This window comes from Cladosporium halotolerans, assembly GCF_011745625.1.
Source record: "Cladosporium halotolerans strain TM138-S3 chromosome Unknown Sca21, whole genome shotgun sequence".
Classification (NCBI taxonomy): Eukaryota; Fungi; Ascomycota; class Dothideomycetes; order Cladosporiales; family Cladosporiaceae; genus Cladosporium; species Cladosporium halotolerans.
In genome coordinates this window covers 108,773-122,162 of record NW_027191472.1, presented here as the reverse complement: position 1 = coordinate 122,162, position 13,390 = coordinate 108,773, and the positions used below count along the sequence as shown (strand labels likewise).

Sequence of the window (13,390 nt, the reverse complement as noted above, 5' to 3'; positions counted from 1 at the left end):
AGTCTCTCCGCGATTCAGCGGGAGCAGCCTAAACCCGCCATTTGGGCCACTCAAGACGGACGCAAAGGACGGGCGCGACAACGGTAGAACTCCTTTTGCGGTACCATTCGGATCTTTTCGATATACTCTGTCTATTCGAACTATACACTTGCGCCGGGTATCATACAGCCATCGCGACATAGAATCGTGAATATCTGCGTCCAAACGCACGAGCCTTCGCTCGCCACCAACCAACCCAGCTACCATGAAGAGTGAGACAATACCGCCTATGCTATTTCTCAGTGTAGTGCCTAACAATAATATCAGCCGTCATTCAACGAGTAAAATCCGCCTCAGTCACAGTAGACGGCCAGCTTATTTCTACGATTGGAAAAGGCCTCTTGATCTTCGCCGCCATTGGCAAAGATGACACCCAAAAGGAAGCCGAGTCGATGGCCAGCAAAGTGCTCAAAGTGAAGCTCTGGGACGGCGAAGACGGCAAGAAATGGAAGAGCAACGTGCAAGATATCGAAGGCGACGTTCTGTGTGGTGCGTTTCCACCATCTTCCTCTTTCTCCCTCCAGTTCCCTCCCCTTCGCCTCAGGTCTTGGCGCATCCGTCCATCACGGTGTCGAACAATGATCCCGTTTTCGTCCCAACCTCACCTCAGCCCATCCTCTCCCATCCCTCCCACTGACCTTCTCCCTCTTCTCCCAGTCTCGCAATTCACCCTCCTCGCCTCCACAAAAAAAGGCAACAAACCCGACTTCCACAAGTCCGCGCCCCCCGCCAAAGGCAAAGAGCTCTACGACAGCTTCATCGGCCAAGTGCGCGCGCTGTACCGCGCCGAGCGCGTCAAGGACGGCGTCTTCGGCGCGATGATGGACGTCGGGCTGGTCAACGACGGGCCCGTAGGTGTTGATTTCCGCTGCGTCGACGAGGCGGTACAAGCGCTCCCCGGTTCGCTGCTGGACGGTAGAATGAGCTGACGAAGGGGTGAACCCGTTTGCAGGTTACGATTGAGATCGATTCGAATCCGCCGGTCGATAAGAACCCGTCGGGCCTGCAGCCGCCTGAGGAGGGCGACACGATCAAGGGCCACGTGCACAAGACTTTCGAGCTGCCGGCGTCGCTGATGGAGTGATGAGACTACGAGGGACACAAGAAGAATGAAAAAGTTGAAACGTCAAGCATCATCTGGTCGTGAACACTTCGTCTAAATTTCGCCGCTTCAGCGACACAACGACTACATTATGCAAAAAGGCTTGCTAATCTCATAAGAACTGAATTTCCCGGACGAAACGCATCCATCTATTGACGGACGAGGACACCGCGGTAGCGCATGTTACCGGCAGCGAGCTTCTCGATGGCCTGGTTGCAGCCCTCCTCGGTGAGGGGGAACTTCTCGATGATCGGGGTGATCTTGTGGTGGGCGGAGAACTCGAGCATGCGGTTCTGGATGTACCTGGAGGCGACGAGGGAGGCCTGGACGGTCAGGCCGTTGATGAGGAAGTCCATGTAGGGGATGGAGAAGTCGCCGCCGGCGACAGACAGCGGGAAGATGGTGGCGTTGGGCGCGAGCACGGGGATGATCTTGTTCCACTCGGGCTGCGCGGAGGTGGTGACGAGCAGCTGGTTGATGGGGCGCTCGGTCTTGAGCTCCTTGGCGTCCTTCATGGCGATGAACTCGCTGGCGCCAAGGCGCATGGCCTCTTCCTTCTTGCTGTCGGTGCCGGAGAAGACGACGACGCGGCAGCCCATCTTGGCCGCGTACTGGATGGCGAGGTGGCCGAGGCCGCCGACGCCCATGACGCCGACGACGTCGGTGGGGAGGACGTTGTACTGGTGGAGGGCGTTGAAGACGGTGGCACCACCGCACATGAGCGGGGCGGCGACCTCGTCGCTCATGGAGTCGGGGATCTTGAAGAGGAAGGCCTCGCGCCAGACGGCGCCCTCAGCCATGGAGCCCTGGTCGAGGTCGGCCATGCCGTACATGGCGCGCTGGGCGCAGAAAGTCTCGTTGCCGCGCAGGCACTCCTGGCAGTGGCCGCAGGAGTCGTGCTCGTATCCCCAGCCGACGCGGTCGCCCTTCTTGAGGTTGTGGCAGTCCGGGCCGAGCTCCTCGACGACACCGACACCCTCGTGGCCGAGACCCATGTCGGCCTTGTTGTAGTGGAGATCAGTACCGCAGAGACCGGAGGCGGTGACGCGGAGCTTGACCTGGTCGCCCTTGAGGGCGGGCTTCTCGGTGGTGGACTTGACGACCTTGCCGGAGTCGGAGCCCTTGTAGACGGTGAAGGAAGGCATCTTGGTTGACTTTGGATGGGTTGAATATGGAGTCGTGGAAGTGTCGTAAGTCGTTAAGCTAATAAGACAGAGACGCTGTGGATGTTGGAGAGTGGTGAAATGGATTGAGCAAGAAGACAGGGAGGTGCAATGGGTGAAGGCAATCTATATACCGGACGCAGAGGAAGGGCAGCAATGACGTTAGGGCCAGCGAAGGGACGTCAAGGGTCAACAGGTGGCCGCCGTCCGTCCCATACCCGCCGGATTAGAAAGCGCGGTGCACGCACGCTGATTACAAAAAGCGGCGCCCCATCGATACAAGACGATGTCCGCCAGGCGGGTGGTGCGCGGTCTCCTAGCGTAAGGCTGCATCTCGGCAGCTGCACGTTGCACGGCAGAGCTCCATGGCATGAGAGCGCGCACCGATCTGGCCACGGCGCTGTCAGCGCATCAGGCGCTTTGGCGCTGGTTGCTGGGAGGCAGATTGGCATTGAGTTGATGGAAGCTCGCGGAAAGGGTCGTGATGACGTTGCCACATATCAGAGCGAATTTTTTCACAGCCCGGAGGCGACTGCGCTGCGCGCTGCTGGCTCTGCCCTGCCCTGAACGCCAGCGTTTGCTTCGGAGGTCGGACGTCAGTCGGGCGAAACTTTGAAACGACTTACGCCTCGGGGGGATCCGGGCGCGCCACAACCCTCCTCCGCCATCAATCCGCATTGCCTATGTAGACTCTGTATCTATCGATTTGTGTTCGTCACTGGCGTTAACCCAAACGCCGTTTGCCTGAGCGTTTCTTCTGGAAGCCGTGCCCTCCACAAAACAGCTTCTAGCCCTCGCCATCGTCAGCAATCTTAATTGCCTTGGCATCTAACCGAGTGGAAGATCTCTGCTGTCCTCACCAGCCACGTGCAGGGTGGGGGCTGACAGGGACCAGGCCTGCAAGGCGTATGATCACTAAACCCACAGTCCGCTATCAGTACCTTGCATGTGAGAGGTTCGTCTCGTATGGAATAGTGATCCTTGATCAGTCTCGAGTGCCAAACATCGGGACGTGGCGGCTTTGTAAGCTGACAGCGTTCGTTCTCCGAGTTTGATGCTGCTGCTAACGGACTGTTGTTATGCAGCGTACCTCGTTTCATCCTTCGGCTACTTCTGTGCTCTGTGATTTGATGTAGTGTAGTCAGTCCAAAACGACTATTCCGTAATCTGAAAGGCGAACTACATAGTAGAAAATCCGAAGGTCCGCTTAATCCGAAATGCGATCCGCTCCCTAACAAGTCCGGCTGCCACGAGGCGATAGAGATTTTAGTGCATGGGTGGAAGTCCAAGTTGGCGATCTAGAAGCATCTGGTAGGCATGGCCGTGCGTTGCGGAGTTGGGCGCGAGACGCCGGTTGCTGCGCATTGTCTGCGTTGAGCGGTCTGAAGATAGATAGATACACCGCTCTTCTCATACAGTGTTGCCGGATGAGGGAGTTGCTGTCGGCCGCTATTTAGGCCCGGAGAAATACACATTACCGGACTCATCGCAGCTGGAAGGGGTTCAAAGTCACTTGCACGTGGTGACAGGTCTTAGAAAAGAGTACGGGAAGATCTGCATTCCCTTCGCATTATTACTTACACACTGGCTCCCCCGTTCATACTAGAGCCAGAACCGAGAAGGAACGGTCAAACAGAGAACCGAAAAAGCTTAGACTCCATGCTGTGCCACAGAGCCAGGATCAAAGGAATCAAGAAAAGTTACTCTCCATGCCATGCAGTGATCACTCCCATCAAAAACCTCCCCAAAAAGAATCGAATCGTCCAAGGATCGACACGAGCTTTGCGAAACGCGCACTCACTTGTGCAAGTAAGTGCACTCATCGCCCTTCTTGCACTTCCCCTCCTGCCAGTACTTGCACACCTTCGTCTTGTAGTTCGGGTGCGGCTTGTCGCCGCCAGCGTTGCCCTGCTGCTGTGGCTGCTGTTGGTATCCAGCGTTGCCGAACATATTGGCGAAGCCGGGCTGGAAAGCGAATGGGACGGGAGCCGGGGCCGCAGGCTGAGCCGGGGCGGCGGCGTTGTTCATGTTGGCGGCGTTGAGAGCGGCGAGGATGGCGGCGATGTCTGGCTCGCCGTTCGGGCGGGCTGGAGCAGCCTGCTGCTGCTGTGGCTGAAGCTGAGGCTGCGGGAAGATTGGAGCCTGCGGGAAGCCGGGGAAGTGCTGTTGCGGTTGCGGCGGTGGAGCCGCGGCGGCCTCAGGATGGAATTGCGCGAGGTAGTCCGTGTAGCTCAAAGGCGGCGCGGCAGGCTGGGCTGGTTGAGCGGGTTGAGGCGCTTGCTGGGCGGCTGCGAACAAAGCGCCCAAATCCAAGCCTGCGATCGGAGCGATCGGAGCTGGAGCTGGGGCTGCGTTTGCCGGCGCGGGCATCTTTGCGGGTCTGCGGTGGTTCGCTCTGCGAAAATAATGGTCTGGCGGCGCGCCAAACTCCATGCATGGGCCGGCTTCTTCGCCGTTGTAAGGGTCGGCTGGCTCCCTTGGGTTGGGAGGGATCTCGCTGGCATCGGAGTATATGACGATGAGGTTATCTCTCTCATATTGCTCACGAATCTTGCGCTCAGGCGAGTCTGGCTGAAGCTTGCCACCGCCGTATGGCGCGTATTGGCGGTCGCGGTCCTCTTGGTCCACGGTAGAGAAATCGACTTCAGAGGGTGGGGTGAAAGTGACGAAATTACTGTTGTTGTCGTCTTCGGCAGAATCGTCATCCTCGTCGACGTCCATCATGTCGGCATGCTGCTTCAACATGCGGCCTTCACCGCCGACGTCCTTAACGTCGCGCATCTGGCTGGCATCGTGGTCGAGCTCTTCCGCAGGGTCATGGCTAAAGAAGCGGATCTCAACGAGGTCCTGCGCGTCCTTCCAGCGAACGCCAGTGGCGCCTCTTGCTAGCCTTGCGACGCGCTTAGCCTTGCGTTCCGGACTCTCATTGTCCTTGGAGGTATCTGGCTTTGGTTCGGGCTTCTTCACTTCTTCCTTCGGCTTCGCCAAATTAGCGAGTGTCTCGGCCAGGTTGAACGCTGGCTTGGCAGGTGCTGCTGCAGAAGGTCGTTGTGTGGCGGGTTTGGCGGCTGGCTTGTCGCCGTTTGCAGTTCCGGGCTTCTTGCCGACACTTTGGAGGCCGGCGAAGAAATTCGAAGGCTTGGCTTGAACCGTCTTGGTCTTTGCTGTAGCCGCTGGTGCCGCTGTCGTGCCAGGCTTGGTTGCGTCCGCGGGTTTCTTGACGGTGGCAGCAGTCTTGGAGGCTGCACCATTGCCGTTCGAAGTGCTGGCGGTGACGGCTGGCTTCTTCGCCGGAGCCGGAGCCGTCGCGTTCCCGGCTGTAGAGGATGATCTCTTCACACCGGCAGTAGACTCTGTATCTGGCTTTGTTTGCTTGCCCTTGCTGTTGCTGGCCGAGCCCTCAAGAATCTTTTTAGCGTAGAACTTGGTTTTTCCATCGCCGTTCCTCGCGTAGCGAGGCAGCACTTTTCCCAGGAAAGTCCTGTCCAGCTTCTCATCGGTGATCGTAGTCGTGATCGAAAGAATCTCGAGGATCATGCGCGAGACTTGACCATTGAGATCCTCGGCTTTGAATCGATCAAGGAGAAACTGATAGCAGAGGTAGAGGAATGGCGCGTTTTCAGAGAACCTTTGGTGGAGATGGTCAGTTCACAATAAGAGGTTGGCGAATTACAAGTCAATGTGCGCGGTAGTTGAGTACAACATCGTGCATGCGGTCGTGCCCGTGGCAAAGGCATAAGTTATCCACATGTCTACGAGATGAACTAAAGCTAGATGAGATATGTCCACGTTTTGCCAAATGATTGGAGCGCATCGGTGGCACAATGCGCGTTTGCCAAGTCTACAAAGCCAACACAACCACGCGCATGGTCACCGCTATCTGCGGGCCACGACTGGGGTCCGGGAGACAAGGCAACGTGTTGTAACACACAAGCTTTGTTGGGTATGGGGAGGGGGGTTTGGTCAACTCACAATTCGATAATGCTTCTGAAGCCATGCTTCAAAGCCGCGCGGAATGCGACCTCGAGCATATCACGCTGATCCTTCACTCTGCTCTTCAGCAAAGCAAGGTCTCCCACACGCTTCTTCTCTTCGGCTTCCTCCACGGCTTTGATGTCGGTCTTCCAGCGATCCCTGATAGTCTTGACGATTGCCCAGAAATCACCGAGACCTTTCCTGATGCTGGTAGCGTCGGTCGTCTTACGCTTGTTGCGCCACAAGGCTTTGATTGTGTCATACTCGACCGCGCCCTTGGCGTCTTCAGGCTTTTTGGCCGGAAGTGGGGCGCCGGCGAGGTCATCTTCTTCGTCAGAATAGAGCGATACGTTATCTGATTCGAACTCTGATTCGCTTTCAGATTCGTATTTGATGTTCTCGCCCAGCTGTGCGCTCTTCAGAGTCGGGGAGGCTGCATTGGTCGAACGCGGCGATCCGGCAGAGGAGCGGCCAAGCAGAGAGTTCTTGGCACTTAACCTAGCCATGATTTTCGGGTCGTTTCTGGCAAGTCGCTTGAGTTCGTTCCTCGAGTTGCGCTTCACGTAGGGGGGGAGAGCTGTTGATCGATTGACGGGAAAATCTTGAGCGCGCCTGCCTATGGTGGCGAAAGCCGCGAAGCGCTCAGAGTTGGTGTCCCTGACGAGCTGCGGCAAATCGATGATTGTGAAGCGACCATGCTGCTGGCTGGCAGGAATGGCGCGTGCAAGTGTCTGATGGCCCGTTGTAGGCTGAGCCAGTGTAATCGACGCGACAGGTCCCGTAGGCGTTTGTTGCGATGGTTGTTGCGACGGTTGTTGCAATGCTTGTTGTGTTGGCTGTTGCGATGGCTGTTGTGATTGTTGTTGTGTTGGTTGCTGTGATGGTTGCTGTGATGGTTGCTGTGCCGGCTGCTGCTGTTGCTGTTGAGGGAGGATGGGATAGTTGAAAGCGGACTGAGATCGATCCGCTGGATCCACCACCTGTTGAGCAGCAGACACGAGAGGTTGGGGTGTAATGCTCGTGGAGTTGGTAGGCTGCGGGTTGTATTGTTGGAAAGCCTGGTTGATGTTCTCCTGTGGGAGGGCTTGAGCATATGAGTGTGGCTGGTTAAAGTTGTTGAAGTTGGCACTGCCGAATCCGGGGTAGGTGTGGTTCTGTGCAAACGATGCTGGGCTGTGCAGCGGCGGGCGAGCATACACACTGGACTGGCCGTGGAAATTGGTCGGCGTGTTGGAGGCAGATACATGTGATGCATGTTGCGGCCAGCTTGGCACGGCGTGAGCAGAGGCGGCACGTGACACCGGTTGTTGGTAGGTGCTGGCGTTTACGCCCCAGCTAGCATCGTTAAAATGCGAGTGATCATCGCCGGCAGGAAACATGTTGTCATCATACGGAATGTGCTGACCGTCGCCGAACACATTCGCGTTGACGAGGCCGTCGTTGTGCATCTGATCCATTGCGGGCGAGTATTTTGTGGATGTACCTCTAATTGGACGCTAGGCCGGATCCGCGCGTCTGCTTGCGGGAGTGCCCGACGCCCTCTGCCTCTGCGGTGCAGCTGGGCGACGCTGAGGGGGCTTAGCAAGCAAGGCGACACGCGCGCTGTCTCGCTCGCTGATCGTGCCGGCGCTCGAAAGGCGCGTTTACTGAGTGTGTATGTAGACTGGCTCACGCGAATACTCGGCTACGCTGTCAGGTAGTGGACGGACGGTCTTGCAGCACCGGAAGCGGTAGCAGGGAGCAGTAGCAGGGAGCAGCAGCAGCAGTGGTAGTGACAGTGTGCGCACAGCGCGGCTTAAGTGCCTGTGTCTGAAGAACCTCTCACGCAAAAGCAGCAGCAGCAGCAGCAGAGCGCAGCGGCGTGCCGGGCGCAATCAGGCTGGCAGCGAGTGCGGCGCGCGATCTGCTACTACTCACGGTCGCCCTCCGCGGTGACCTGCGCCTCCACTCACGGCGGTCCGGCGATACCAGAAGACACACAAGAGGAAAACCACACGCGACAGGTGATGGCGCGCGCGGTGTGCTGATGGGGTTTGGGGATGGGGGGTTGTTATCGTGATGAGAGGGAGCAAGAGTCGGCGGCGCAGAAAGGGCGCTCTTTGATGGCCAGCGCGCTTGCGGCTGGGGGCGGCTTGGCGGCCGCCGCCCGGCTGACCTGCCTGTGACGTCTGGCGGCGGCCTTGGAGACATCAACACCTGTCGCTGCTGCGCGGCTTTAGTGGGCCGTCGTACTGTACGGGTTGGCTGTCACTGTTCGCTGCTGTCTGCTCCGCGCTTCATACACAGGCAATCGCATGCAATAGGCGACGAGCAGGCTGTCATACGGCCACTCCAACACCATGTCCTCCGCGACCACCACCCTCCGCGACCGTCAAGTAGGTTAGTACGGGGTATGGTGCCTAGCAGCGGCAGGCGAGGCTAATACAACCGCAGCGTCCATCCAGCGCATCCTCAACCTCAACCACATCCCTCAAGAATCCGAGCTTCACCATGACTCAACCGCCGCCAATGGTCTGATCCCGCAATCCGCTCCCATCCTCAACTCAGAAGGCGAACCCATATGGAAGGTGCTGGTCTTCGACGATCTCGGACGGGATGTGATAAGCAGCGTGTTGCGCGTGAACGACTTGCGCGCTTGGGGAGTCACAATACACCTGTATGTTCGATCAGAGGACACCCCTGCTGCCTGGAAATGCTGAGACGTGAGCAGCGATCGCTGACAGTTGCACGTCAGAAACATCAAACAGAAACGGCATGCCATTGGCGATGTCCCGGTGTTGTATCTGGTCGAGCCTACCGCGGCCAACCTCGAATTCATCACGCAAGATCTGAAGAACGGCCTGTACTCGCCAGCATACATCAACTTCTTGACTTCAATACCCCGGCCGCTGTTGGAGGACTTTGCTGCGCAGACGGCGCAATCAGGGACTGCCGAGAGTATCAGCCAGGTCTACGATCAATACCTCAACTTCATCGTCAGCGAGCCCAATCTCTTCAGCCTGGGCATGGGCAAGGACTCCTATTGGACCATGAACAGCGCGCAAACGAGCGACGAATCCATCGATGAGAACATTGACCGCATTGTGTCTGGACTATTCAGCGTTGCGGTGACGATGGGAACCGTGCCGATCATCCGTTGTCCGAAGGGTGGTGCTGCAGAGATGATTGCTGCGAAGCTTGATCGCAAGCTGAGAGACCACATCCTCAACGCCAAGGACAATCTCTTCTCAGGCAAGGCTTCCGCCGCTGGTCCTGGCGCAACTTCAAGACCAGTACTGATTATCGTCGATCGGAACGTCGATCTCGTTCCTATGCTTTCGCACTCTTGGACGTACCAATCACTTATCCACGACGTTTTGAGCATGAACCTCAACCGTATTACAGTCGAGACGCCTGTGGATGACGCCGACGAATCAAAGGGAACCACAAAACGTAGCTATGACCTTACGCAGAACGACTTTTTCTGGAACAAGAATGCCGGCGTGCCTTTCCCGCAGGTCGCGGAAGACATCGACACGGAGCTTACGAGATACCGAGACGATGCAGCTGAACTTACGAAGAAGACTGGCGCAAATTCGATTGAGGATCTACAGAACGACACGAGCGCCTCTGCGCAACATCTGAAGGCGGCCATAACCCTGCTGCCCGAGCTGAGGGAGCGCAAAGCACTGCTTGACATGCACATGAACATCGCCACCGCGCTGCTGAAGGGAATCAAGGACCGACAGCTGGACAACTTCTTCCAGCTAGAGGAAGACATCAAGAAGCAGACCAAAGCACAGATGCTCGAATTGATCAAGGACAACGACAAAGGCAAGGAGCCTGCCGACAAGCTCCGCATCTTCATCATCTGGTTCCTCAGCACAGAGCAAGATGTCACACGCGCCGACGTAGAGCGCTTCGAGGAAGCCTTGAGAGTCACTGGCGTCGACACTCTCCCCTTGACGTACATCCGACGGTAAATCATCATTCCTCGACTCTCCCTCAATCCGATCTTCCACTAATACCACCCAGCGTCCGTGAGCTCACCCGCATGACAATGATCACCTCCGCGCCCACCCAGCAACAACCACAACAATCCGGCGGCAGCGACCTCTTCCGCGGCTTCAGCTCGATCTCCTCGCGCCTGACCGACCGCTTCCAAGCCGCCGGCCTCGGCGCCAACTTCGACTCCCTCATCTCCGGCGTCAAGAACTTCCTGCCCGCCAACAAAGACCTCACCCTCACGAAAATCACCGAGTCCCTCATGGACCCGCAGAACGCCTCCACCTCCGCCCTGCAGAAGACCGAGGGCTTCCTGTACTTCGACCCGCGCAGCGCCAACGCCCGCGGCACCATGCCCGCTTCCAGCTCCGCGAAGACGGACGCGCAGAGCCGCGGCATCGAGGCGAGTTTCGGGCAGCGGAGGCAGGGGTTCAGCGAGGCGATTGTCTTCACCGTCGGCGGCGGGAGTATGGACGAGTATGGCAATTTGCAGGACTGGGCGAAGAGGACGAGCGGCGCGGGCGCGGGCCAGGGCGGCGCGTCGGGCGGTGCGGGCGCGGCGGTTGGCAGGAAGAAGATTGTGTATGGCAGCACGGAGTTGATGAATGCGAGCAGTTTCTTGGAGGTGCTGGGGAGGTTGGGCAAGGAGAGTGGGTGAGGGGGTATAGTTTTGCAGGAAAGATTGAATGTAAGCGAGCGATCTCGTGCCGCGTCGCATTTACAAAGATATCCCATCGTTCATGTTTGTTCTGGGCTCCGACAAAGCTCGATTTCGAGAACAGCGCGGAAGTGAAGTGAAGTGGATCCAGGCGCGCTCTCGCGCGGCGTGAAACTTTCCGCTGCTGCCTGCGCTACGCAAGCGAATAATACCGTTTTCTAGCCCAGTGAATGCAGCTAATGCATGCAACGCGCGCCGCCGGTTTCCGAGTGTTCATATCCTCCGCTATCCTTAGATGAATGACATGCATTGTTCTAGACCACCTATCCGAACGACATCTTGAGACACAGGCAGTCGAGTGAGGAGGAAAATCGCCAAACCAGAGAGCTTTTCGCTGAAACACTCTCAACTCCGATAGTGACGTCGCCGGCATTTCTTGACCGCACCAACCGAGCACCAGCGCCCTCGAGCATCCATGGCGACTCCTGACAGTTTCGACCACACCGTGGCTAGAACTAGTTTTCCGCCGCCTACAATCGACATGGTCTTCGTGAAAGGTTCTGCCCGAGCCTTTACCCCGTTCAAAGGTGTTGCTTATTGTGTTTCAAACCCTGAGATTGGCCCCGTCGAGGCATACCAGTCTATTTCTGCGCACCCACACTTCCGAGCGCTCTCGCCTGAAGAAATTCGCTTACAAGAACACAAATCTGGAACATCCGGTCGCCTGTACAGCGCGTCCGTCGGCTACGTCAACGCAATCTTTGGCTCGCCCGCCAACGTTCGCCCTGTGCGCTCGGAGAGGGCCTTTCTTAAGGGACCAAAAGTGTATGTATACAGCACGTGTACAAATCACAACGGAGTCGATGCTGACAATAGACAGGCTGGGCCATGAGATCGTCACTTTCCAAGTCGGCAGTCCCCCCGGCGCGAAGTTCAGCGTCCACGAAAGCGTCATTGTCCATCGCTCTGAGTTTGTCCGCCTGAGCTTGCGAGGCGACTGGAAAGAAGCTCGAGAGCGCGTCATCTCTCTCCCTCTCGACGACCCGATCGTATTCTCCCACTACCAGCAATACCTTTACAGCGGCTGCGTCTTCACCAAAGGCCTTGACACTGGCACGAACCGCACCAACGAATTCGAGCTGTTGGTCAAGATGTACATCTTCGGCGAGAAAATGGTGGACAATGGCTTCAAAGACGTCGTTATCGACGCCATAATCGATAAGACCAGCAACCACCACTGCTTTGATACACGCCTCACCAGCTTGGTCTACGATGGCACCCCAACCAACTCCCCATTGCGCCGACTGTGGATGGAAGTCTACTACTTCGCGGGCAACGTCGAATGGCTGCAGGAGAAGCACGTTGGAGCGCCCATCAGCGCCGAGTTTGTGCACGCCTTCAGCCTCTTCCAGATGCAACAGCGTGTCGGTTCTGAGAAGCCGATGTGGGCGGATGGCGATTGCACTTACCATAGCCACGGTGATGGTGCTTGCTACCGTGGTCCGAATTGAATCGGAGAGAGTGGGAATGTCCGCAAGCGCGAGAAGGGAGGTTGATGGTGCCTAAGGTACATAGCGTGTATGGAAGAAAATGTTGCACGCGACTGATTTTTGAGGCGGAGCGACAAGTCTGAACAGCGAGATCCACCCATTTATCTATTGCTCATCGGAGAATTCGAGGTCGATCAGACGTTACTATCAGTCAAGATTTCCAGACTTCTCTGCTCCCCGACAGAAAAGAATACCTTGTGGCACTGCCTTTTACTATCGACTATCGACTATCGAAAATAAATTTACACCTGGGAGATTCCAATAGATTAACCGTACTAGGACAAGTCGCGGACAGCGAATCAGTGCAACTTAACAAATAAATATAATCAATGCGAATACTGCTTACGTCATCAATAGCTCGACTGGTGTAGTGGCTATCACGTACCCTTCACAGCTACCTTCACAGTAAGCTGATGAACAACCTGTTAACGGGTAAGGTCCTCAGTTCGATCCTGGGGTCGAGCTCATTGCTTTTGCTTTTTGCTCGGTAGACGAACAACATTCCCAGGCACCCAGATCAACCACCGACTGATCGTTGAAGCCGTCTCACGTTGGGGGACGGTACACAAGACCAATGCTGAGAGGGAAGCGGATGCGAGGCGTTCGAGAGCAAGCGACGTGTGAGATCTAGTAGCAGAAAGGACGTAGACGAGTCTGGAATAAGCCCAATCTGGTTGTAGGCATTGCAATCACGAAGCGTTGTTCTCAACAGGTTCAGCGGACGTTTTCGTCGGATGCCGTTGATAATCAAGGTCTGCGGACATCTCCATGGACCTTTCGAGATAGCACTTCTCTCGCGGCTGAGTCTCGAGGGAGTCGATACTGGGTTTGCCGTCGTCCATGTTATGGTGTAAAATGCTTACTGCGGCTTGAATGCTAGTCCTATTGATGACGGGACTGGTCAATATTCAATCACGTC

The 13,390-nt window shown here is 56.7% G+C and overlaps 5 protein-coding genes across 5 annotated transcripts; 3 read left to right on the top strand and 2 right to left on the bottom strand.

The window, feature by feature from the left end:
• Positions 1–48: 48 nt before the first annotated feature.
• On the top strand, positions 49–3,022 carry WHR41_06441 (uncharacterized protein). The gene is made up of 4 exons (XM_069375046.1): positions 49–251; positions 307–528; positions 697–923; positions 992–3,022. Exons 1-4 carry the CDS (start codon positions 245–247, stop codon positions 1,121–1,123), a joined length of 588 nt encoding a protein of 195 aa, XP_069228250.1. The 5' UTR covers positions 49–244; the 3' UTR covers positions 1,124–3,022.
• On the bottom strand, positions 1,291–2,286 carry WHR41_06442 (uncharacterized protein; the record flags this gene model as incomplete). The annotated part of the gene is made up of 1 exon (XM_069375047.1): positions 1,291–2,286. The coding sequence occupies one exon, from the start codon at positions 2,284–2,286 to the stop codon at positions 1,291–1,293; it is 996 nt and encodes a 331-aa protein (XP_069228251.1).
• Positions 3,023–3,834: 812 nt separating the features above from the next.
• WHR41_06440 (uncharacterized protein) lies at positions 3,835–8,336 on the bottom strand. The gene is made up of 2 exons (XM_069375045.1): positions 6,277–8,336; positions 3,835–5,932 (listed from the first exon to the last, which is right to left on the bottom strand). Exons 1-2 carry the CDS (start codon positions 7,734–7,736, stop codon positions 4,102–4,104), a joined length of 3,291 nt encoding a protein of 1,096 aa, XP_069228249.1. The 5' UTR covers positions 7,737–8,336; the 3' UTR covers positions 3,835–4,101.
• A 282-nt stretch (positions 8,337–8,618) lies between these two features.
• Positions 8,619–10,921, top strand: WHR41_06439 (uncharacterized protein; the record flags this gene model as incomplete). The annotated part of the gene is made up of 4 exons (XM_069375044.1): positions 8,619–8,658; positions 8,713–8,935; positions 9,014–10,237; positions 10,294–10,921. The coding sequence occupies 4 exons, from the start codon at positions 8,619–8,621 to the stop codon at positions 10,919–10,921; spliced, it is 2,115 nt and encodes a 704-aa protein (XP_069228190.1).
• A 253-nt stretch (positions 10,922–11,174) lies between these two features.
• On the top strand, positions 11,175–12,621 carry WHR41_06438 (uncharacterized protein). Its single transcript, XM_069375043.1, has 2 exons — positions 11,175–11,746; positions 11,802–12,621. Exons 1-2 carry the CDS (start codon positions 11,397–11,399, stop codon positions 12,430–12,432), a joined length of 981 nt encoding a protein of 326 aa, XP_069228191.1. The 5' UTR covers positions 11,175–11,396; the 3' UTR covers positions 12,433–12,621.
• Positions 12,622–13,390: the final 769 nt, after the last annotated feature.

What these genes read in the sequence shown, in the direction of transcription:
- WHR41_06440 (XM_069375045.1), bottom strand. Translation starts at nt 7,736, where the DNA reads ATGGATCAGATGCACAACGACGGCCTCGTCAACGCGAATGTGTTCGGC. An exon ending in TTCAGAAGCATTATCGAATT is followed by an intron (nt 5,933 to 6,276) that starts GTGAGTTGACCA and finishes TCTCCACCAAAG; the next exon opens with GTTCTCTGAAAACGCGCCAT.
- WHR41_06438 (XM_069375043.1), top strand. Translation starts at nt 11,397, where the DNA reads ATGGCGACTCCTGACAGTTTCGACCACACCGTGGCTAGAACTAGTTTT. An exon ending in TTTCTTAAGGGACCAAAAGT is followed by an intron (nt 11,747 to 11,801) that starts GTATGTATACAG and finishes GACAATAGACAG; the next exon opens with GCTGGGCCATGAGATCGTCA.
- WHR41_06441 (XM_069375046.1), top strand. An exon ending in CGAAGGCGACGTTCTGTGTG is followed by an intron (nt 529 to 696) that starts GTGCGTTTCCAC and finishes CTCTTCTCCCAG; the next exon opens with TCTCGCAATTCACCCTCCTC. An exon ending in TCCGCTGCGTCGACGAGGCG is followed by an intron (nt 924 to 991) that starts GTACAAGCGCTC and finishes ACCCGTTTGCAG; the next exon opens with GTTACGATTGAGATCGATTC.